At 25.2% G+C, this 26,539-nt stretch overlaps 1 protein-coding gene across 2 annotated transcripts; it reads right to left on the reverse strand.

Moving 5' to 3' along the window:
* Positions 1 to 9,001: 9,001 nt before the first annotated feature.
* On the reverse strand, positions 9,002 to 26,422 carry LOC129988147 (metaxin-1-like). Of its 2 annotated transcripts, XM_056096296.1 has the most exons (10): positions 26,200 to 26,422; positions 24,785 to 24,851; positions 22,628 to 22,704; positions 19,969 to 20,061; positions 18,330 to 18,509; positions 16,052 to 16,128; positions 15,765 to 15,922; positions 13,763 to 13,899; positions 11,919 to 11,982; positions 9,002 to 9,438 (listed from the first exon to the last, which is right to left on the reverse strand). In XM_056096296.1, exons 1-9 carry the CDS (start codon positions 26,266 to 26,268, stop codon positions 11,920 to 11,922), a joined length of 921 nt encoding a protein of 306 aa, XP_055952271.1. In that variant the 5' UTR covers positions 26,269 to 26,422; the 3' UTR covers positions 9,002 to 9,438; position 11,919. The 2 variants fall into 2 exon arrangements, with proteins under 2 accessions (XP_055952271.1, XP_055952270.1); XM_056096295.1 differs by lacking the exon at positions 11,919 to 11,982 and having other exon boundaries at positions 26,200 to 26,420.
* Between the last annotated feature and the right edge of the window lie 117 nt (positions 26,423 to 26,539).

Below are 26,539 nucleotides of genomic sequence, written 5' to 3' on the forward strand. Positions count from 1 at the left end.
AAGGTGTAATTAATAATAAATAAAAATAAACTGCAAAATATTGAACTGTTAAATTTTCTCATAAATAAATACTCACGTAGCAACTTTACAGATTTATTTTATTCACGCTTTTATGCTTATTTTTTTATTGTGCAACCACAGTCAAGCACACTTTTATAAACGAAAATAAAGGATGAAAGAAAAATCTATATTAAAATTCAATTTTTAATAAAAATGATTCAAAATGTAGCAGTTGCATTACTCTATCTTTCCATTTTGATAATAGATGGCGATGCCTGATTAGGTACACATTCCATAGTGCATTGTAATTGTAAATGATGAGACGATATGCTGTTCAGTTAAGGTGCGCTCGTTAATGTCTTGGTGTTTTGTGTGAAATGTGATCATTCAAGAAATGTTCCTGAAAACAAGGGTCATTTTGCTTCCACTGCATGGATCATAGCAATCTTCATCTATCACAAAAATTATTTGTTGCTGAATTATATAAAATATATCAAATCAAAAATGAAATTATTATTTTTATTAATTATCATTTAAGTCATTCAAAATGAATTTTTTTTAAAAATTCAAAATATATATTACGCCAAAAATCAACACTGGGCACTCTGCTACAAATTCAGTTACAATGCACTAATTTATAAATATTACCTAATGTTCAAGAATATACTTGACTCAGTTCTAATTCTTAAAAAAAAATTTTTTCGTCTTTTAAAGAATAATAAATAAAATTATATTGCGAATTTAAAAAAATAACACGAAAAAAACAAGTTATTTCTAGCTAGATCATGAATTAGCATTGAAAGTTATTACTCAATATTACCGTGCTATGAATAAACGAGATAGAGGCAGATGTAATATGCCACTTAATTATTAAAACTTCTTAACATTTTGTATAAAACCCTTACATCATATTGGACTTCTAATTATCAAAAAACTGCCCCCACCTATCGTTTAGTGGGAAATATTGTCATAATTGTTTTAGTCCTAACATTGCATGTTAGATATTTAATCGCTTCAACTTCCCGTTTTAGAGAACGGCATTTTATAATTTTTTATTTTTCACACATTTTTTTTCACATAGAGTTCTGAAATTATGCAGAACTCTATTTGAAAGTTCAATTACTTCTTAACAGTTCAATTATTTATTTACAATTATTCAATAAAGAATATTTTATAATTTTAAGACGCTTTAATTTTCAGTTTATATATCAATTTAATTGGGGAATTATTTCTGACAGGTAACGCCATCTAGAAATGAATTTGAAAAATATTTATTTTTTGATTTCATAATGTTTATAATCATGAATAATAAATTATATTAAAGATTAAAAACATGAAAATAATTAAAATAAAACATTTTCAAACAAGCTTTTATTAATGTGTTAAAAAGACAGAAATATAAATTTTTATCATAATTGTAGAAATATAAAGAAATAAAGACAGAATTAAGACATTAGGAAGAAATTTTGAATATTCATTAGAAAAAATATATCATATAAATATGAATATAATTCCAGTTTTACTTAGAATCTTTGTATCAAAACACTAGTTTTATGGTTTTGTTTTGACATGTATTTTTTTAACTTAAAAGAATTAAAAATAAGTAATTAAGATTATTATAAGATTAAAATAAAATTTTTATTTTTTGTGTAAAATGATTATTAAAGATAACTAGAATATTCAATATTCTCGAAGAATATTAAGCATGTATGAATATATTAAAAATTAAAAAAGTAGAGAATAAAAAAATTTCTATCAAAAATTTAGAGGTCAAAACAAAAACTCGAAAATCCTAAGGTGCAAAAAATAATAGGAGAATATAAAGCTTCTAAGAATAAATACCATAAGAAATAAAAAAATTTTAAAAAAACTAAATATTTATTATCATTATTACATTTATTAAAATACATTACAAAAGGGGTTGCATTTTTGGATGCTTTCAACGTTTTTGATCAAATTTTTAATAAAAAATATTTTTTTAAATTCTAAATACATTGATACTCTTTTTAAAAAAATATGTTCATATCTATTATTTAAATATTAGATACAGCTTAGAGTTCGAAGTTTTTATAAAAAACACGTCATTGTGCTTAATAAAACCCTTTTTAAAAAAATTTTTTCTTATTTATGATGTAAATATTAAAATTTTTATAAAAAGCACGTCATATTAAAAAGAACACGCGAAGTTTTTATTCAATAACTGGAAAATCATATTTTCATACACAATATAAGGAAGAGAAAGTTGTACTAATAAACGTACAGTATTATCCTGCTTTTGCAGTCTAAGAATAAGATCAATCATTTCATGAAATAACTAGGATTTCTATGAAATCATTGAATTATTTATTTTAACGGTAATAGCTGATGGGTTTGAGAAGGCTAGTTATTAATCCATCAAAATCAAGCTTCGTGTGTTTTAAAATTACGAAAAGAAAAAAGAAGATAATTCTTGCTTGTAACCCTCAGCAACGAAAAGAGTGATAAGAACTATTCGGGAATTTAAGTGGCCGTTCGGTAATAAATAACTCATGTTTGAAGTAGCACTAAGAATTTAAATTCTCCTTCTCTTGATTGGGAGCAGATGTTATTTTCATTCATTCTTTCCTCTCTTCGTTACATAAGCAAACAGATTGTGAAATCATGAAACCCGATGTTATTTTAATGACTCATAACTAACTTCAAATCTGGAGCCAACGACATATTATTTTATAGATACTATGAGATTTGCAATTGCTACCAAAAAGAACGTAGAACTAATTTTTTTTTTGATGTTATTCGAATTTTGTGGGAAATTTGAATAAAGGCCTTCTAGGAATCTAACCCATTCATTTTAATATTTCAGTACAATGTGCAAACGACCATATCAAATTGTTTTTTTATATAAACTTTAGAATCCTATTTTAAACAATCGTATAATTTTAAAGAAATTTACTAATATTCTTAATTTCTAAGAATAAATATTCTAACTCAGACAAAAATTATATATTTAATATTCTACGAGAATATAAAATGTTCTTGTTCGTTTCAATAATCTTTTTATTCAAAAAATAAACATTTTATTCTAATCTTAATTACTTACTTTTAAATAAAAAATAGACATGTCAAAATAAAACCATAAAATCCTAATGTTTTGATATAAAGATTCTAAATAAAATTTGATTTTTTAAAAAAAACATTTATGATATATTTTAACTTTTAATGATTATTCAGAATTTTATCCTCTTGTTTTCGAATTTTGTGTGAAATTCGAATAACGACAATTCATTGCACTGCATACTATTTAACCCTTTCTAGGGCCGTGGGAAGTATGCTTCCTACCAAATTTATCAATCTTTGTATGAAATTATGTAGGTTGGCATAAGTTCTGACACATTTTTTTAGAAAGACAGAAATTTAGATGCTTTAGTTCTTTATCTCAATCAAAATGATGTGTCTTGATTTGTTACTTAATTATTCATTAACCAAATTAATTAATGAATCAAATTAAATTTATCTAATAAGCTAATTGAATCCCTTTTCTTATTCTAATTTCAAGCCTTAAAATATTTTAAAATAATATGACTAGAAAAAAATATGGCCCTTTAAAGGGTTAATGTAATTTTTAAGCATATGGTTATTATATGAATATAAGTATAGTGCAATGATTAATTTTCCGAGTTGAAAAACAAAGGGAACATTTCCCCTTTTACGTTCGCATTGTACGAGAGAAAATCGAGTTCGCATCGTTCAAGAATTTCTTGTTGAACAACTCGGTACAAAACCTGATATCGATTTATAATTTGATAGCCAGAACTTACATACCAAATATCATTTATCTAGTTTAAATTTTTTTTTTTTTTTTACTTATCATGACCATATAAAGAAAAAATCTATTTCCAAAATCAGATACAAGTAGTGAATTCCGATTATCTGCCGTTGTTAAAATCAAAATCTTATAACTTAAAACGAACAATTCCTTTATATATAAAAATTTATTTCGTGTATCTCAGAAACAGCTTTAACGAGTTGGATTAAATTTTATATTTAGATAAGATTTTACTTTCTAAGTTTATATATATATGTCTTTCCTGAAAAAACGCGATTCTGCGTACAAAAAATTTTATAATTAAATATCGGTTTGTGGATATACTATACATGTATCAAAAATGGAGTAGTGGTTAGAGCTTCGAATGAATAAACACATGTTCGATCCCGCGTATGCAATTTAATTAGAATTCATTTATAACTCTAAACGAGCTATACAATTGGGTTTTATTTGCAATTTTACAAAAAAAAAAAAAAAAAAAAAAAGGCGGAACGAAGTATCCTGGTTCCTGTTAAAGAATATTCATTCGCAAATAAAACCAACCAGAGTAGTACTCCCCGAAATTTTCTCAGGTTCTTTTTAAGAAAGGTGTTATTCTGCTTCCTACTCCAACATAAAATTATTGTCCTAAGTCAAGGACGGAAAACATGATTGCTCAGATTTTTATTTTTAGAGTTCCTCACTTGATAGTTGCCTATTTTTCTGTATAGTAAAGAAAACCGGTATTTGTATATAATTAACCGCATGTCATTGGCAAGCAGTTGTTATGAAATAGTTTATTAATTTGTAATCTTTGGTGATTTTTTTCGGCGGTTAATTGCTTAGATGAGGTTAGTACACAAATACCAGAACACCGAATTTGTATTTTGGACGTCTTCCTTTTATACATGTAAATCAAAATTTGACACAGAATTACAGTTGTAGTCACAAACCAAATTTTAATTAGTTAAGCCAATGTATTTTTGTGTCATCCCATTTACATGCATGTGAAATGACAGACGGACAACTTCCTGACGATTTGATTACAAATCTATCCAGGAGCTATAATTAAGAAGTTAAATCTGTGTACCAATTTTAATTCATCTAGCTTTATCCATTTGGTAGTTCTCACATTCGCTTGTATTCTTACAACCAGACGAGCCGCGGTGGCCTAGTGGTAAGGTCTCGACTTGTGAGCCGTAGGATTTCAGGTTCGTGACCCGATTCCACCGAATAACCGTCGTGTAAGGGGGTCTGTTGCACGTTAAATCCGTCAGACCAAACGTCCTCCCGCTGGTGTGGAGAGGGGGGTGCCAGCTCAGGTGTCGTCCTCGTCATCTGACTGCGGTTCAAAATTACGAGGTCCACCCCAAAATAGCCCTAGTGTTGCTTCACAACGGGACGTTAATATAACTAAACTAAATTTACAACCGGACAGATACTTCCACTGAATTAATTTCGTTTCGTTCGTTTTAATTTGACAGAAATCTGTAAATTTTGCGTAAAGATCGTATATCAAATTTCGTGCGCTTATTTTAAAACGTTTTTGTGTTAGCGTGTACACGGACAAATGGACATTGTTTCAAAATTCAGACCAAAGATACCGAATTTTTCCGGTTTCAGTGAAATCCGAAACATGGAGATTCCTCAAAATTTCAAGTTCGAAATTTCCGACGATCGCTATACTTTTCCTTTCTATGAATGTATTCCAGAAAGAAAATCGGCATAAGCGATGTCACCGAAAATTTTTCACATATTCTCTAATAAACATGTTATTTTCCCTCCATCCTGCATAAAATTGTGGAATGTGCGCAAGATCCATGAACATCACGAGTGCTCAGATTTTTATTTCCTATATATGAGAGATATGTTTTTGGCAGTGTAGTAAGAATAAAAATCAAACAAATAAACTAAAAATTTGTACCTGTGTATTAACTGCACACTACTAGAGAACAATAATTAGGAAAGATAACTTTTTTGGCTTGCATTTAATATTTTTACTAAATCCAGAGAGCGATTAATTTTTGGCATAAGGTTAACTCACGAATACCAAAAAAAAAAAAAAAAAAAAAAAAAATGTGTATTTTGGGCATCTTTTTTGTTCTAACAGATCAAAACCAAAATGTAATACAGAAGTATGAATGCAATCACAAAATCCCATACCAAATGTCATTCATTTCAGTTGTCCCATTTATGGGCATCTAAAGTACAGATCGACAGACCGTAAATTCTATTAGAAATTTGGCTTATAATTTGATAAAATCGGACGGAAGACGGTTAATATGCGAACCAAATTTTATCCATCTAGCACTTTTGGTTCTCTAATTATCATGTTAACTTATATTTATACAGCCGGACAGACAGACGATTTTTGAATGGATTTTATTTAAAATTTGAGATATTTACAAATTATATATAAAGACCATATACCAAATTTTATTCGTCTAGTTCGGAGTGTTTCTAAGTTATTGCTTTTACAGTTAGACATAATTCTAAAAATGTGATTTTCGGACTCAAGGTCTAAAACGTAGAGTTTGTAAAAATTTCAAAATCGAATTTTTTAACAATTACTTTTAATATTCTGTCTCAGTATAAGCCATTTGTGAGAAAATAATAATAATAAATATATATTTTACATCGCAACAAAACAAAACGTTCACATCACAGAACAAAGATAACTATTCTTTTTTTTTAAAAAAAACGGAAATCTACAAACTTGAAATGCAGAATTCTATAGCTAATTAAATAATAGCCTTAATATAGATCCGAACTTTGAATAAAAGGTTTACAAAAATCTTTTTCATGTTGGTTTTTTTTACGGATTATCTATGGATTTCGAATATTCGTGGTTACCACATCACCTAATTCCACAGATAATCAAGAATTTATTGTATACATAATTTTTATGTAAAGATCATATATTAACCCATTTAGCTTGATACTTTGAAATAGATAAATTGGCAGTCTGCAATTATAATTGGTTTAAAATGAGTTGCAAATAAATAATTCTAATAATAAAATTAAATGTCAAATTTCATCTGTCTAGCTTGTGGAGTTTTTAAATATCATAAGGACTGACAGGCAAGAAACTTCTTACACATGATTATCATTCAAAATATACAATTTTAATTATATCATTCCGAAATATACAATTTTAATAAAGAGACCATATACCAAATTTCATCCCACTTACTTTTCAATTTCAAGTTATATCTCTCTCATATTCATAAACAAATAAACATAATTCCAAAAATAGTTTTTTTTCCCAGAGATCTACAACATGAGATTGATAAAAATATCAAGATCAAATTGTCTTCAAGATTATGGTATTATATTTTGCATATCAAATTTAATGTGCCAAATTATGGAGAATTTTCTTTTACTTTTAATAATAATAATAATAAAAACAAACAAACAAACAGTGGACCTTTAATAAAACATTCACTATCTATCTTTCAATGCAATCTAATATTAATAGTTAATGAATAAGTGCTTTTTTTGCTCAATTGAAGCATTTATCCTATCTCAATGGTATCTTTTTCTTGCATGCATATAAATTTCTCTGAAACCAATGGGCGTATACTTCCTTTGACGTTCTTCAAATTATACAATCTAACACCTTCATTTCTGTTTTCCCTTTATCACCCAGTGTATTTGGAGTGGGGTTGCACAAGGAGGAAAATGGCAAACCCCTGAAGGTCATGGCAGACTGCAAGCAGTTGCTGTTCTTAATATAAATAAAAACTACTGTATTTATATTTGTGTATTCCTAAACCACAGGGCAAAATTCAATCACATTTTGCACATTTATGATATAAAACGATTGAAATAATATTGCCAACTTTTCAAAGTACAAAAAATAATTATTCATTTAATTAGAAACTAATCAAAATTTCATTCTTTTTCCTCTTTAAGTTACTTTTCACACTATTTCTTAAAATTTTTTTATTTTAAAATATGTCTTTTTAAAATACTTTTATTGGTTTTAGAAAAGTGATAACATGATGCTTATAACCAAGCTTAATTCAATTCCTCACATTCAAAGTAAAAAACTTTTGTGAGCAAATGAAACAATTGTTCAATGATAATAGCTACTTCAAAGACAAAGTGGAGAATCAGATCAGTGAGAACATTTAAATAAATTCTAAAACCTTTTCAATAATTTTAAATTCATTTCTGTGCCATTTTTTTTCTTCAATTTTCATTATTTGTCCAAAACTTAATAAATAATGGAAACAATGCAGTCAATTTTGAAATAAGAAAATGTATAATTATGCTATTGTTCGGTATCAGTGAAACTTAGAACTACTCTATTATAAATTCTTAATATTTCTGTTTTATTTTTAAAAATATTTTTAGAAACTCTTTATTACTTTTAAAATAATTCTAAATTTTTTATGAGATTAAAGAATTACTGCCATTAAAGTCACCTATCACTTTACCCTTTGTTTTGTAAGAAATAATAAATAAACAATTTAACTTTAGTAGTGAGAAATGTGGAATAGTGACTGAACAATGTCTAAAAGAAAATATAAATACACTGCTCCAATTCAAATGAAAGTCTGAAATAATAATATTCAAACTTTCATACCTCAATCAGTTTAAACTGTCAGAGAACAAAGCTTTCTTTCATTCTCACTTTTCTATTAAAAATTATAGCCAACATTATTCTATTAAATATGACGTGCAAAACGTGAGGATGTTTAAAAAATTAAATTTAAATTTAGTAAATTTTTTGTGATATGCATTTATTGATGGAAACAACATAATACATAATTTCTTACACAAATTAAGGCATTTTTTAAAATTGGTAATACATGCGTATTTCAAATAGTTCAGACATTAGATATTGAGCCATGGTTCACGTATGCATCTTGTATATCTTCTTTGTAAACAATATTAAATATAATAACATGGTGCTAAAGAACTAAAAAATTGTTGTAAAATAAATATTTAAAGGAAACAACCATTTAAATATCAGAACTGAGTCTATGTTCTGAAATTCATATTAAAGGTAATAGAATTAAATACAATGAAATTAAATCAGCATTAATAGGAATAAAATATCAATTATAATAATAGAATCAACTTATCAATGTGAATTGTTCTGAAACTTGTAATACACAGTAAAATAACACAAATGAATTTATGTTTTATTATTTAATTTATTATATTTGTGGTGTAATAAATCAAGATAATAAATAAATTACACAAAAATAAAACTGAATTTTTAAACTTTATTATAATATTTCAACATATGAAAGTTTTGAGAAAGTTTCGATGTGGTTTGTAAAAAAAAGAAAGACAAGTGCATTTACAACAATATTTTGCTGACAAGATGACATTGTACATTATTATTTGTTAAATAACCATACTATGACTACACATTATATTAAAAAAAACAATAATAAAATTCTGTAAAATATTGCAAGAACAGGCAAGAATATAAAAAAAATGAACAACTTAGTGGAAACACAACTTTATTTTTCATAGTCCTTTGATATACACTAACTAAAATCACGCACACTAAATGCACGAAGCAGCACATACTACCTATCTCTTCCTTTATCTTTACTCTTGTTATCAGTATATTCATGCTCAACAGGTATTGAATAATCATCATCAAATTCATCTTCTGAAGGTGCGAAACTGATCTGAAATAACATATAAAAATCATAAATTACTAATTTACTTATATTATTGACTTATTTATACTTATATTAAGTACTGAACAATTTTGTTTAATTTTGAAACACCAATCACAAAATAAAACGAAATTAAATAAGATTATTTCATATCACATAAATAATGAAGATGAATGAGCAAAATATCAGTAAACAATATATGCGATAAAAGCAATCATTTAACCTTACGAACCTATACTTGACAAAACCCTGACTCGAGCGTTTTCATATGCATAGTTGAAATTTGGAAGGTAAAAATAATTAACAATGACGGAATCATCTCTTCCAATGATTCTCATATGGAAGAGATGATTCCATTATGTTTTTGAGTTGGAAAAATTACATTGAATTTTAAGGTACTGAAATTGTCACATAAGCTGGGCTTAAAGGAATAAATGCTTATTTAATGCTCAGTTTGCTTTTTTTTTTCTTCTCTGTAATTTTGTTTAAATTTTCTATTAATCAGTAATAAAAATAAAAATCTTGATGTATTTAAATCTGCAAACAGTTATATGAAGAGGAGTGAGAACTATAGCAATTAAATACATCAACCATTTTACCAACAAGTTAGCCATCAATAACATAAATGAAATATACTTTTAACATTGCAGAATTGCAGCTACTTTATATAATGTTTCAATATATAATATTGATTTTTAAAGTCAGTTGCGTGTCAACAGTTACTTAGCCATTAACTTTTTACATTCACATCGTTATACTCTATTAGCGTGTATGCAGGACTTCAGAAATTTATTTGTATTTTTATGTTTATATATAACAATAAATAATTAATGACTATTGTTTTGAGAAAGCAATTATGTTCTTTTAGCTTTTTGGAATTTTAAATAAAATTAGCAGACTTCTAATAGCTTTACGTGATGTTTATTTGTGAAATAGTTGTCTCTTGTTGAAATATTTAATAAAATTTATAGATAATATAATTAAAAAAATTCAAATTAGTATTCAAAATAATTATTCAAAATTACTACTGTTCTAAGCAGATGCTTCAATATCTAAGTGAAAAAATGGTTTTAAATCAAATTTTTCTAATAAATAATGGGGATTCATCAATTTAGACAAAAGTTGTTTTTTTTTTTAAATGCTTTTTAAAACCAACATCTTTTACAGTTTATATAAATTTCAATGTACGCATAACTTAATCTAATTCTTTTTCAAACTGTTTACTCTAAAATATAAATTTTTTTACTTTTTATCTAAATAATTTTTTAACAAGACATTTTTTTAAAAAATTATATATTATAAAGAGAGAGGGGGAAAAAATCTGCACTAATTCATTAAAAAATAAACTAAAAGGAAAATAATTTCAGAATAAAAAGGAGCAGTATGTTATTTAGAAGAAAAGTATTGCCAATTTTTACTGTTCCTATAGTTTTCCCCAAAACACAACTTCTTTCCAAATATAATTTTTCATTTTAATCTATATGTAGAATACATTTTATTAAAATAGAAAGTATTTCAAATAGATGCAGGTAAGATTACAAGATTCAACCCAAAAGATCGCCAAATGCTGTTTCACATCCAGTTTTATTTAAGATCAATCATTCATAAATATCTTAATAACTCAGTATTTATTTCTCATAGCATAATGAATTCAATAGAAACAATGCAATATTAACAATATAAAATGTAAAAGAAAACTGCTGATAAAATTTATCTTAAATAAATGACACAATAAGCAATTTTAGAATGAAAAGTTAATTTCTGCAGGCTAGCATTATTTAAGCTAAAGATTTTAATAAAAGCAATTAGAACCTTACTCTAAGAGAAGCAAGAAACTTTATTTGCAATTTTTCATGAAAATTATTATTATTATTGCCAACCCATTAGAAGGAAATATTGCTTGCAAACAATATAGGTGTATACTATGGCAGGTATATTATGCTTTCTATTGACCCTCAAATTACTCCAGAAAATATCCATACCCAAGACTATATTCTAAAGCATGATCCCCCCCTTCCCGCTAACATTTAAATGTTCTGTATCAGCCCCTGATTGATGAATGGTCATATAATCATACATGAAGTATGATAGATAAAAGATTCATTAGATTTCCTCTTGTAATGATTTGTAATTTATTGTTGTATACAATCTTTCAAATACAAAGTATCAAGGTGTGTGAAAATAAGCACATGCAACATTTGTAAAACTCATATCAATTTTGTACTGTTTCTTTGTTATTATTTGTCTCTTACATTAATTCTTTGTTATAATAATTGACTTTTACTTTTTGTTCTATTTATTTTTGTGCACAATATCATGAATTTCATTTGTATTTATTGATCAGAATTCTGGGAGATTATGTCAAATTTATTTAATGACCATCTAATATTTCCACTTTGCATAATTAACAAATGCATGCCAACAGTATTCATTTTCAAATCACATGCACCACAATGCACTTTCACATCTAAGCCACTTTTACCACTCACCTCAAGTAACTGTTTTCATTGCATTTATTCTTTTTTTGAGAATATTTAGGTGCCTTTGATGTGTCTAAGAATAAAGCACAGTTTCATTCTTATTTGTAAATTTCCTGATTAATTACAAAATGACCTTTCTATAAATAAACTAACTGCAACTTATAATATTTTATCAAGATTAGTGGTACAAAAGATCAACTTTAAAACAGAAATTAATATAAAAAAGTCATGATGATATTTTATTTATTTGGATGTATGTTGTATTTATATGTTGTATTTGGTTTTATCAATGAATTTGAGCATTAAATTTATAACTATGCCTTTCTAATATTGCTCATGTAATGAATCTAACACTGCAATTATATTGTGCTAAATTTCAAATGTATTTTTTTTTAATAAAATAAATGGTTTATATAGAAGTTTAAAACTCACTGAAATATTCAAAACATTTCTATGAGCAGTAATTGGAAACACAATAAAATATAGAAACCCTATAAAAATCCAGATTAAATACAGTATAGGCATTGAATATTAAAGGTAATTTAATAAATGGAGAAAATAGTTTTTCTGTGCTAAATTTATTGAAACTGAAATGGAAAATAATTTTAAAAGATGATATGATTAATATTATCCCAGTCATTTTAATAAAAGCAAAACATGAATAAAATCGACAAAGATCGAAATTCTTAAAAATAATTTAATGTAAACATTTTTTTTCAATGAAATGATAATATTAAATAATTTAATAAAACCAAGAAGACTTGCAAATCCTTTAACACTAATATTTTTTTCAACAACCAATTACATTGTTGCCCTGTAACTCAAACTGTTTTCATTGTTTCAAAAAATATTTGATAATACAATTTTTTTAACTGAAAGCAAAAGAAGAAGAATTCTGTTTAATACTTGTGTAGTTTATAAGACAGATAAAAAATAAGTAAAGTTCCAATACCACAAAAGTTATAAGATAGACGAACCACACATATACATTTCGAATAGTGCTATGATTTCATGTAACTGGTTTCCATAAAGTTTCATGTACACAATAAGCAAAGCATATGTAACATAGTTATAATATCTGGTTATATATCATGGATATGAAGTTATATTTAAATGAAGCAATTGAAATTAAATATATCCCTGACGAATCAGTTGGTGACTAAAGGTGACTAGTACACAATGAATAAAAATTATGCATGTATCCATTTCATGACTATCACTAGATGATGGATATAGTGGAGCCTGAATTCTAAAATATTATGTTCCTTTCCTTTATGAGTGCACATTTCCTTCTCTTATCCATGCCCTACATGCAAAAATGCAATTTTCCCTGATAAATGATAAAATTTACTAATAGATGGGAAAAAGTTGAAGGGGGAAGCCTCTGAGACTTTGAAAATGGAACATTCAAAAACATTCCCAGAGAAATGAAAGTCAGCACAAGCAGATTGAAGATGCAAATCTGATTATGGAGGTAAAGATGAATGACAGAAAAATTATTTTGAACTTTTAATCTAAAATATTAGGCTCAACTTCCTCGCCCAGTGTTCATGTCAATGTCATTTCAAAGATGACCCTCATTTAACTTAATTGAATTAGATAGGATTTGCTAAATATTCTAGATATAGTCAAGACTAAAATTATAATTTTAGGTTTTGATTTGGTTATTTCAGTGTTGTTAAAAATTTTAAGATATTTTCTAAATCAAGGATAAACATCTATTACACATACTCTGTTGAACTCTCATTGCAAAAAACTTTTAGCTAGTATCATGCACAGTATATCACAATAAATAAATAATTTACACTTATGATTCTTAAAATTACAAGTGGAAAAGAAATATGGCAGCTCACCTTTGATGTAGCAGCAGCATAACCTAACATAACAATAGCTGCAAATAAGCCAGAAAGAATGATGTCTCTCCACTTATGAGGGAATTCTTTCTTTTCTTCTGCTTCTTGCTCTTCCTTCTTTTTCAAGGCTTCAAGTTCTACATATGTTTTAAAATACACATTTATTACATGGATATTTTATTAATGTTTTTAAATCAACTCAAGCTCAGACACAAAACATTATGAATAACTTAACTAAATTTATTCAATAATAATTTAGAATTTATTTTTTAGTTTTCTAATCTTAGTTTAGTTTTAGTTTTCATGTTTAAATTATTGGCTACCTTATGTTAATTTTTTTTTTTTTTTTTTTTTTACTAAGAAATGATTTATTTGCTTGTGAGACAGCAGAAATATTTAAACGATGTATTTTATTGATTATTAAATGCAATAGGAAATCTGCAAAAGTCTGGAAAAACTCAGAATTATGTAAAAAGGAATTCTATTATAGAAAGTTATACAAAGACATGGAATGTTATGCAAAATGGAATTGTACAGAATTACATGAAGAAAACATGGAATAAAGCAAAATGGAAACATGCAGAGTTACATAAATTGGAATTATACAGAGCTAAGAAAAGCAAATTTATGAGTTGGCTTTGGAAAATTATATAATGGAAACTTATAAAAAAATGGGACATAGATAGAACTATACAAGGAAAATATACCTGGCTGATTTTAAATAAAGAGGATTTACAGAACATTATGTCAAGTGAAAATATAAATTATATAAAGCAAAACTGAGCAAAGAAATGCATTTACTTATGAAAATTTCAGTAAAACCAACTAACTCAAAGTGGTCTTATGGACAACATGGATTTTACACAGAGATGTGTAAAGTAGACTTACAAAGAGTTACACTGACACTAATATAGTTACACTAACTATTATTATAATTAATAATTAATTAGGAAGTTTTATGGAAAGTTGACATATAGAAATATATGCAAATAAGAATTTATCATAAATTTTGCACAATTAACTCATTGTAAGTTATGCTAAATGGATCACGTAGATTTACAAACTTATGCAAATTTTACAGAAAATCACATATAGTCAATTAATAAAACTCTATATAAAATTAACTTATATGAAGTTGAGTTTTGGAAATGACATATAGTTGACTAATAAAATGTTAAGCAAACTCATTTATCAGGCAGTTATATTTAAATAATTTTTTAGTTCACAAATGTAATTTTTTGTGAAGATTTAATTATATTTATCAATATTCTCTTTAATGCTAAATTTAAATTTGATCTGGAATGATAATATTGCAAATCATCCATAAATGTGTGATCAAGACAAATCTAAATTAATCATTTAATTGATTCTCCATATACAATAATGTTCTGATAACATTTATTATTTCCTCCAATTAATTCAAATTCTCAAGTTCTTTTCAATCAAAAGAAATGCAAGATTTATCATCTATATTGCTAAATTCAAGCATATGTATTTTTATTTTAACACAGGTAGGATTTAAATAACATTGCATCTTCTTTTCGTAATTATGAATTTTAAACAATCCAAACTAGAACCTACATTCTAATAAGCAAATAAAAGTATTTTTAAAATAAAGGATTTTTAATGCTCACAGGACTCAACTTGTTAGAAAGTTACAATTTAAAAAAATGAAATTTAAAATTTGAAATTAAAATTTAATATTTATTTAAAGGAAATAAAATAAAGAATAAATGTAACAATTAACAAATAAAATGAAATAACGAATAATTAATTTCTGAATTTACCGAATAAGAATAATAAAAAAATAATAATATAATTAAAAAAGAATTAAGTACATTTTTACTGCCAAAAATACAGCATTAAAATTGACTAACAAATAAAAACAATTTCTACAAAAACAGGAAAACAGGAAATTGTATAAAAGTAACAGCATCCAAATTTGGGTAAATTTTGCATTAGTATAATAAAACAAATGAGGAAGAAAAAAAATCTTCTTTACCTTCAGGTGACAAAGGAAAATATCTCTGAAGTATCCTTTGAACAAACTGTTGAAGATTTGGACATGCTTTCAAGTGATTCTGTAAGGCTGCATTTTTGAATGGAGCTTTTAATAAAGGAGCTAAAAATCCAAAGACTATGGCATCAAGTGAGCAAGGGCTGAAAGAAATAATTCAATATTTCAATAATATAGCACCAGAAATATAAAGGTGTATGGCTATATAAAATGCACACACAAACACATCTTCAAAAAGAGAAATCACTGAAATAAATGCAATTCATACATACTTTTTTCCAAAAAAATATTCATTATCTCCTAATCGGTGTGATAGTAAATTTAAGCATTCTTGAGCATCTTTGTACAGCTAAAATAAAATAATGCATTTATAAAAGGATTCAGCAAAAAATAAATTCATTATTAAACTTTGCATATATATATATATATATATATATATATATATATATATATATATATATATATATATATATATATATATATATATATATTTAAATGAAACAATTTTAATTTGGTTTTTAAAAGATTATAAAAATATATTTACCATAAAAATTAATTTACATTTTTATACAATATTTTTACTCATAAAAGTATTCAAAAACGGAAGTCCTGAATTAAGAATTTTGAATAAGAAGTACATCAATTACAATTTTTTGGAGGGGTAAAAACATGAAAACCCCAGAAATTTTTAAGTATCACAATCAAAATAAAGACTGAAAACTTTCCATAATACCATTTTTACAAAATTTCAATATAAAAATATTATAACATGATTAGAAAGACTTGAACCATTTGATTTATAGTATAACACATGAGCATCATACTTCAGTAAAGTAAATGTAATTATCCTCATTAAAGACTAAATGGCATGTTTGTATTAATTTCATGCTGACAAAACTGAAAAACTTCCATTAATGCCTTCAGCTAGATATATGGATTGCACAAAACACAGTTATGTTAACAAGGCTTTTGTACTTGCCATATCAGTTACATTAGTGTTAAGAATTAATAAACAAAATATACTCAAGATTATTTCGGTTTACTTTTTTCTCAAAATATTTAAAATTTTATTCTTCAGATAATGTTAATGAAACAGATTAACATAACATTTTAAAATGCGAACATTTTTAAATTGGATTAAAAATTTCTTCATATGTTCCCCTTTTCCATTAACTATGATCTTGGACAATTAACTTAGCTATATAATATACCTAATATCTTTACCCAATTATTTCCTATTATACCATTTATACATAAATATTTCCATGTTGTATAATATCATAATTATTCTACTGTAACAATTTTCATACTTTAAAAGATACTTTTAACAATAGCTTTATATAAAATTTTGAAATAAGTTGAAACATGCATGAAAAAGTGTGTATATTTCTTTATTTTAAAATACTATTTCATTGATAACTTCATACAATGATAGATGAATACTTTTATATTTAAAAATCATGACAGAAACTAATAATTCTTAAGAATTTATTTCAGAAATAATAATAAGAAACAAGGGCTGTTCTCCCATTTTTTACATTTAGTGATTAATTTTTAAATTAATCTGCAAATATCAGTAGAGGAACAAGAATTTTATTTTTAACTTCTGTTACAACTTTTTTTTACCATACATACTTATATTTTAAGATCGGACAGACAATTCGACTATCATTATTTTATCAAGCTATTAAAACTATTACTATAAGATTTTAATTTTTACTATACTGCAGTGTTTAAACATTATTTCATAAATATTGCAAGAAAATATAGATTATATGGCACCATAATGAGAATCTGAATCAAAATATTTTCTTTATTTACGTTATTATTTTGAAGAGCATTCAAAATTATTTTCACATAGTTATTTTCTTTAATTTTTTTTATTTTATTTGTTCAAAGGCAGATTAAAAAACATAAACATGAATAAATTGTAAAAAAATCTTGAGAAATTTGATTGATTGTTTGGATTGACTATAACCACTAATAATACAATATTTTAACAAGTGATTGATTTTCTGGTATGAATGTCATTTTTTATTCATCTTCTTTATGTGAAATTTCAAATTTTTTTTCTACATATTTTCATCTAAAAAATACCAAAAAGGTAAATTTTTATGTAAACTAAAACTTTTCATAATTTACATGTGTTTTGTAACCTTTTATGTAAGCTTTCTTTTATATTAAATAATAATAATAATAAAAAAAAGTTGAATTCTCAGATTTTTGTGGTAAACTGATTATGGCATGAACTCCACATCCCCTCTTTTTATTTGCATAGCATAACAGGCAGTTTAATTCTAAAAAGTTACAAGATATTTTTTAATCAGATACAGCTAAAATCATTTTTAGTAAAAGTTAATTTCAATAAACTGACAATAGATCTTTATTTATTCTATCTATCCTACTGAACCCTATTTAGTATTAATATAAATTTACTTTATACTTATTAAATATTCATTTCATTTGTTTTAAAATATTTCTATATAGATTAAAGATAATTAAATCTATTTTGAAAAAAATGCAAGAATGAAAGTAAAAATAAGAACTTACTGCAGTTTCTTTTTGGCTATCTTCAATTAAATCACTACTCCATAAATTATCAATTGTTACTTGAGCAGCTCGTTGCTGATGACCAGGTAAAAAATAATTTAAAGGAAACCGTAGAACCTTTGCATACCAAGGTCGAGTTACTTCACAATAATTTCTTTCATCTATCCACCACACATATAGCTATAAAAAAAGGGATATAGATTAAGCATCATGCGAAGTTATCAACATTAGATTTGTAGAATTGATCAGATAGTTAATTTTAAAGGATTTCATTAGAATATCCTTCTTTCCCTTCTGATTTTAAAATAACATGGAAAATGCAAATCTTTATAAATAAACTGAGGGTCTTAGTAGAAATTAGAAAAGTCTTAGAATTAGAAATTAAAAATCAATAAATAAAAATGACCATATATTAAAAATCCCAAAACATTTTTAATAACTTAGAATATGAATATAATAAATGTATACATATATATTGTCATATAATTTCATGACCACAATAAAAAGCATAAATCTTTTAAATTAATTAACTTTTTACTTTCTCAGTTTTAAAAATTGCAAAATTAAGCTCTCTTTTTTTTGTGAGGGGGAGATGATTTCATTTTCAGTAATGCTAAAATTACCAAAATTCTTTGACTATTCTAGTGTTCTCAACTTTTAAGAAGAAGAAAGTCGTATTATCATAAAATATTTTCCTTTGAAAGTTTTCCATTATTTTTTAAAAATAATATAGACATATTTATACCTTAATTCAAGGGTGCAGCATAAAAACTTTTATAAATTTTCACAAGCAAGAAATCTGACTGAGTCTTATATTCTTATAGTTTTGAATTATTCTTAATTCTGAATACTGCATCATTTTGCTGAATTCTGAATAAAATATAAAACCGATAAAGTGTACACATACTATAAATCTGGATTAAAAAATGCAAAAATAAAATAAACTGAAATTCTTATATTTGAACCAGATTACTTTAATAAAATCTATTTATAACAATAAATGAAAGTTCCCAAATCTGCAGAGCTATTACTTTTTCTGTTTACCTTTTAAATTTAGCTAGGACAGAAAATGTTTATGTTTCATATTAAGATCATAACAAAATACTTTTATAAGAAATAATAATATCAATCTTTCTAAGATCAATAAAACTTTTTAAGACAATTTTCCACATTAAAGAAAATACTAAATTTTGAAGGATAAATTGAATTAGAAATAAAAGATAATATAAAATAAAAGGAAAAATTTCTATTTTAACAAGACTAAGAGATGCTCAAAAATGGTGCATTTGTTAGAAAAAAGAGCATTTAATAATATTTTTTTATTCTGATTTTTAAATTTGATGATTTCAAAATTAATAGCAGAAGATACAAAGAATATCATCAATCCATAGTATTGTGATATAAAAGATCAATTTCAATATTTTTTTTATTTTTTGACAAAATAAATATTTATTTTACTAAAGAGTTTCAATAGCAATAATCAAATATTTATTAATTTCATCAACATCAAATTATTTAGAATTAATTAATAAACTCTTCGTCATATATCAGAGGAAAATGAATTTTATTTAAAAAATAAATAGCATTATTCTTCATCATATGTGATACACTATTTATACAAGGTGAAATTCATACTTACAAGGGCAGGATAAAGCTTATCTCTAAGTAAAGCTGTGTATGCAATTATGTCAGAACATTGCTTTGAGGTCAGCTCCCCATCAGCATTGTAATTCTGCAAAGAAAATCCTTATTAAATAGAAATTTAAAAACTATAAAAATACTCAGCATATTTTTTTAATGTACTATTTGTCCAAACTAGAGATTCCTAGTTCTTATTTAATAAAAAATAAATTTTTATAAATCTATTTACAATTATATGTTTAATTTGTTTAATGTTTATAACTTTAATTTTCTAAATACGAAATATGCATTTAGTTCAAAATAAATTAACAATAAAATTAAAAATCCAAGCTAAAACAGAATATATCATTATCCCCATTTATTTTCAGCCACATTAACACATAATACAATTGAGATCTGCATGTAAAGAGAAGAACTGTTAGTTGCAGAATAGCCAGACAAACAATAATAAATATAAAATGAAAAATATGGTATTAATGCATGCTTAACTCTTATGTTCATTTTGTATAGTATACCATACATACAAATTTATAAAAATATACTGCCACCATAAAATAATTTTTAACTTAGTTTTATTAAACACATGACATTTCTAGTCGTTTATTTCTATATATATTTATTTTTTATAGCGTAAAGGAGCTACCTATATACATTTTTTTTTTTTTTTTTGCTTTTCTTCAAAAAAGCAATCTTGCCACGATAAGGGTTAAATATCCAAGAAAATTCATGCATGATAATAAATTTTATTTAATTTCAATCCACTATACTTGTAACAGAATTTTAGATTTACATATTTTTTTTTAAAGTAACTTGAATAAAAATAAACTTAAAACAATAGTTTGGATTCATAATTATGAATAGTTGATATACTTAAAACTATAAATAGATTGCAAATGTATTAGATATATATAGCAGAAATCAAAAATCATCAATGCTTATATATACAAGCAACATAGTAGATGAATCTGTAAGAATACAGGCTATGTTTCAATTAATGAGTAATCATAACACACTAAGCATGCACTCATAAGTTTTAATTTTAAAATTACGTAAATTGATTTTGATATTCCAGTATTTAAAATGAAAGAGAAAATGAGAAATAATGTGTAGTGTGATATTGAATCTGATACAGTTTATTGACCTTAAGTGATAGTAAGAGGGTATTTCCTCCAGATAAAATATAATCACAAACAATGGACATTTTGAATCTATCTGCACAGCAGTCCATAAAACTGGTCTAAGCAGAATTAAGGAAGATTGTGTCTAATGGCAATAAAAGATATGTTTACATATCAAAATCACATACCGAAAAGGCAAGACATAATAGATATGTAATGATGATGACAGCGATAGCAAACAATTGTTGTTAACAACATGTTGAATCTATCGGTAGTGCAATCCAGTTTTTAAAATATACCCCAAGAAGAATTTAGGAAGATTGTAGCTATAGACTAGAAAAAAATATGTTTAAATATTGAAATCACATGCCAATATGTCAAGACGGAATAGAAATGTTGTGATTATAGTAATAACAGATAATTATTGCAGACTTACTACAAATATTTATATATATGTCTACAATTTTTATACTTCTGTAAGTTTTTTCTTTATCTCTTTTACTATATAAACAAATTTACAGTTAATTCTTAGCTTATGAGCTTTAAGTATGCACCATATAATTTGAGTTTATAAGTTATAATCTATAAGATCACCAGATAGTTTTGCTCATAAATGCAGTTGGAAAGATAGTCATTTTGGGATAGAAATGAGGTAAAGTTGCTTTAAATTAAGAATTGTAAGAAAATGATGTGTTTTTTTATATCAATAATTCATACACAAGACAGAACAGATACAAAATTTTAATTCGAAAGTATAGAAAGCAAATCAAAAGTATAAATATATTGACTTTAAAAGTGGACATTCAATGGCAATAATGAGTACTGTCAAACGATCCAATTTTTTAGCATAAACGAATGCTTAAAAATTTCTGGTGTGATTTTAGCAAAACCAATAAAATCATTAATAAATTTACAGATTGGTCAGACTAAACCATTTCAATTTCTTTTTATGTTATGTGCTATACAATAAAATTTCTGAGTGCAATAATCACACACCATTGATTAATCACAAAAAAAAAAAAAAAAAAAAATGTCAAAGATCTCCTGTTAGTTCTATTGACTGTGGTCAGCAATAACATGCAGCTAACTCCAAATTTCACCAAAGGCATACTAATTTCTGTTAAATTAGCCAAAAACAGTAATTTATGATTTTTTGACAAATTAGCTGATTTGCATTTAATGGAAAATCTATTTCATTAAGTTGCTGCTAATCCTATTATTTAATGAGTGATTAACAAATAAATTTCATTTAAGCAAATCTGATAATTATTTTCTATTGTCTAAATTATTAGTTTGCTAAAGTTGTGGCAACAATTGCAAGAACTTAAATTACAAATTATTAATTCTTTTAATTACATTCTATACTTCAAGACAATGTAAATAAATACACAAACTGTGCATAACAAATATTCATGTGTGTGTGTGTATATATATATTCATATAAATATTTGCATTACAGTTTTCATTTTTTCTATGAACATACAAAGTTACATTTAATTTACTGTAGAAAAACTGAAATTTATTTTGAAGTATACATACTTGTTTTTGTAAATATGAAACTATATTATCAAATGTTGTTAAATTTTTCTTCCCATGTCTAAAAACAGGTAGGTGACCTAGAATATTCATTAAAAAAAATGAATCAAACAGAAAATTACTTGGAATACAAGAAAATATATACATAACAAAACTCATATGTACTATATTATTGTATAGCAACACTTGGGGGTGGGGGCATTCATCATATACCATGTCAAAAAAGTCATAAATTTTTTTAATGAATGGGAATTTGCGTTAGTAATAATAAAGGGTCAAATATTTCATTTCCAAATATTTTTCCTAATTTTTCAATAATCTATGCATAAAATTCTGAAGCATAAGAATTCATGGTATAATTCTAATGTTTCGTATCAATTTAATTTTAATCCAAGCAATTTTAAAAGAAAAATGTTACTTTCTAATGTAAATCAAGAGAACAACATTCTTTAAAAAAATAAATAAATAGAAGTCTGAACAGTTGAACTTGAAAGTAAGAAAGATTTAGAGATGTTTAAGATTAGATTTAGAGATTTAAATATTTTTTAAAATGTATTCCTGATTGGTAAGATAATGTTTTAAGAAGAAAAGAGAAAATAATTAAACAAGAGGGAAGAAAAATCAATTCTCAAGAATTTTGAAAAGTGAACTTAATAAAATCTATTATGAAAGAATTTGCAAATTACTACATTTCCTAGTATTACAAATCCTTATCTCACTTTAAAATAGAAAAAGTTTTTGAAAATAAAATTTGGAATAATTTCACTCTCATGAAAATTTTTGAAATTTCCTGCTATTAAATTTATTATTTTAGAACATCACGAGGATTATATTAAGACAGGTCTCGTAATTTTTAACTGTGGTTTAAAGATGAGTGCAATACCAGTCCTCAATCCACAATGCACCAACAAGAAAATGGTAATCATTCATCAACTCCAGATTTAACGTGTATCAGCTCCACATAAAAGGTAAAACTTTGGTGGAATTGGGTTTTGAATTTGGGATCAACCAGTGTTAAAATTGAAGCCTTAATAAGAAGTCCAATTATTTATTTAAAAATGAATTTTTTTTTATGGAATGATTCTTAATGGACATTTAATAATAGGAATGAGGAATACAAAATCAAATTCTTTAATTTTTTTTGTGAGACTGGAGCTTGCAGGAGAGAAGGGATGGGAGCAAGGCAAATCTAGATACATTTAGATACTGTAATCACATGAATCCTTAGAAAAAAGTATCCTACAGTAGGAACTTATTTAAATGGTTTTTTTTTTCCCAATTGTATTTTTAACAATCAGAATTTGATGAAAATGTTGTATCTTGAATATGGAAGGCTTGAGCTTATACACTAACACTTAATGAAAGATGTTTTCAAGCTTGAGTCTAGGTATTAAACTAAAATTTATTTATTAATTTTTGAGAATTTGATTTAATAACAATGATATGAATTCAAGTTTATTTATACACATATATAAAAAATAAGCAAAAAACAGGTTATAAATTTGATTTATATATAAAAATAAAATAAAAAATAGGTACTTTCTGTAAATTTTTTTTTACAAAAATTTTACAGATATTTTATTTATAATGAATATAAAGATTACCTATAATTATATATAATAAATCTAAAGATGAAACTTATGTGAGGAATGCAGGATTTCCCTCAACAGTCTTATACCACAATGCTATTTCATTTATCTTTTGAAACAAGCTAACACATTCTCAATTTTGATATATTAAATTATGCAATTTTTTTAGAAATTTCTTTTCAACAGTATAGTAAAAAAGAAAAAAAATATAAGAAATTGAATTATGCATTAATATGATGTTTCAAAACAAATAAATTTTTAACTTTTGACATTAATATTGTATAGTTATTTATCAGTAATATTTTTACATATGAAAGATATTTGTCTACTTTTCATTATTTTTTGTGCTTGAAACATTCATACTGAAAGAATAACAGAAAATAAGTTGTAAAGATTACTCAATTAGGATTAAATAATGGAATGATTTTTATTTAATCAAAATTATTAACACTAAAGATTTTCAACATTTTGATTAATATACTTAATTCCTTTATTACTTAATATGAAATATCATACAATTATAAGTGATACTGGAAAATAAACTGAAGTCATACATCATAAACAAATTTACCATATCTTGATAATGGCCAATTTGTTTTCTTGATCTTTATTGGTGCTCCAGAAAATTTAGCATAAGCCTACGAAACAAAAACAAATTAAAATGTAAATAAATGAGGCACATTTTATAGACTGAAAAATCATTTAAAATTTTTAATCCCCTTAAGAATTTCAATAAATTTATTATAATATTTAATCATATATTTTTGTATACATAATTATACCATCATACACTTTTAACTTTCATCAAATTAAAATAAAAAAATTATTTTTAAATGTAAAAAAAGACAAACCACATTTAGTAATTTAAACTCAAGAAAACAGACAAAAACTTGCATAATGTACTACCCACTAATTTTTTAAGTTGAGATCATCTTTCATGTTGTCAAGATGAACAAGATTAAATCTGAAACTCATACATGTACCCTTATCCATATATAAATAACACCAAACAAACAAATGAATTTTTTATTTTTAATAAAATTAAATATGCCATAAAATCTTCTATTACATGCAGCTTAATCATGCCTAAATTTTATTTATATAGTTTTCCATTTAATTTCAATTCTTAGGAAATTAATAAGGAATCACTAACTTGAGATTTTTTGTACTATCAATACATGAAATCTATCCAGAATCTTTTTAAGTGTAAAATAGTGTGACCTAGCTCTTCTTTTTTTTATTCTAATCTTTATTTAGTGTATATGTAAGTCTGATTTCCTGATAAAGAAATAATTCTTTTTTAAAAATGAAGCAACAGGATGGTCAAAATTTATTAGAATATGTAGGAATAACACTTGGAAGAATAACAATACCCATTTCAACTCATCATAATATTATCAGCATTACAATTTTTTTCCTGAATCTGCTTTGAATTAAGAAATGAAAACAAATAACTAAACAGTGGTCCCTATTATTAATATTCTATGTTGTGGATTAAGGTTAGAATTTCTTTAAATCTCTTTCACATTTCCTTGCTCTTTATTTCAATTATTTTAGGTAAAATGAACAAGTACATTAGAATAACATCATCAAATAATTCATATCATCTTCGGAACATAATTAGAAAGTCTGTCAGATATTAACAATTTTTTTAATATATTAAAACAGTGTGAAAGAAAGTCTTAGAATGTGCTAGCATATGGTGAAAAAGTACGAATTTTAAAAAAAATTTATGTAGAAATTTTTTTTGTCAGGAATTTTTAATGAGACATGTCTTACATTTCTTATTTGTAATTACAAAAATTTCGAATATATTACATAAAAGTAATTTGAAATAAGTATTTCATATACACCTTACTTACAATTACGTTTTATTGGTACAATATATGGTTGGAAAATGATCACAAATATACAGAAAATGCAATGATTTTCTTAAGTATAGATTGAGTACACTCAAGGTGAAAGTAATTATAGAAATATAGGTACCATAACTTGAAGACATGTTAAATCTATAGAAGGGAGTCCCCAATCGCCTTGCCAAATATCAAGCTCCATTTTTGTTCCACAATTTATAACAAAAATTTAAAATCAAAACAATTTACAAATAGCGGCTTTTAGTATAAAACTCTCATCCTCGTTTTTTATTTTATTTTATAAACAAACGGATAAAGTTGAAGTATTTAAATTTAACTGATTAAATCCAAAGGCTTATCTGAAGCTCTACGAAAATGGACCACGTGATAGATTAGCAGCTGATAATTTAACTGATGTCACCCTAGAGTTTCGTAAGAGTTTATTTTAATGCTAGACAATGTTTTTCTAAACA

This window comes from Argiope bruennichi, chromosome 10, assembly GCF_947563725.1.
Source record: "Argiope bruennichi chromosome 10, qqArgBrue1.1, whole genome shotgun sequence".
Taxonomy (NCBI): domain Eukaryota; kingdom Metazoa; phylum Arthropoda; class Arachnida; order Araneae; family Araneidae; genus Argiope; species Argiope bruennichi.

What these genes read in the sequence shown, in the direction of transcription:
- LOC129988147 (XM_056096295.1), bottom strand. Translation starts at nt 26,268, where the DNA reads ATGGAGCTTGATATTTGGCAAGGCGATTGGGGACTCCCTTCTATAGAT. An exon ending in ATAAGCTTTATCCTGCCCTT is followed by an intron (nt 18,510 to 19,968) that starts GTAAGTATGAAT and finishes CTTTTTTTATAG; the next exon opens with CTATATGTGTGGTGGATAGA. An exon ending in ATGCTGCTGCTACATCAAAG is followed by an intron (nt 9,439 to 13,762) that starts GTGAGCTGCCAT and finishes ATGTTATTTCAG; the next exon opens with ATCAGTTTCGCACCTTCAGA.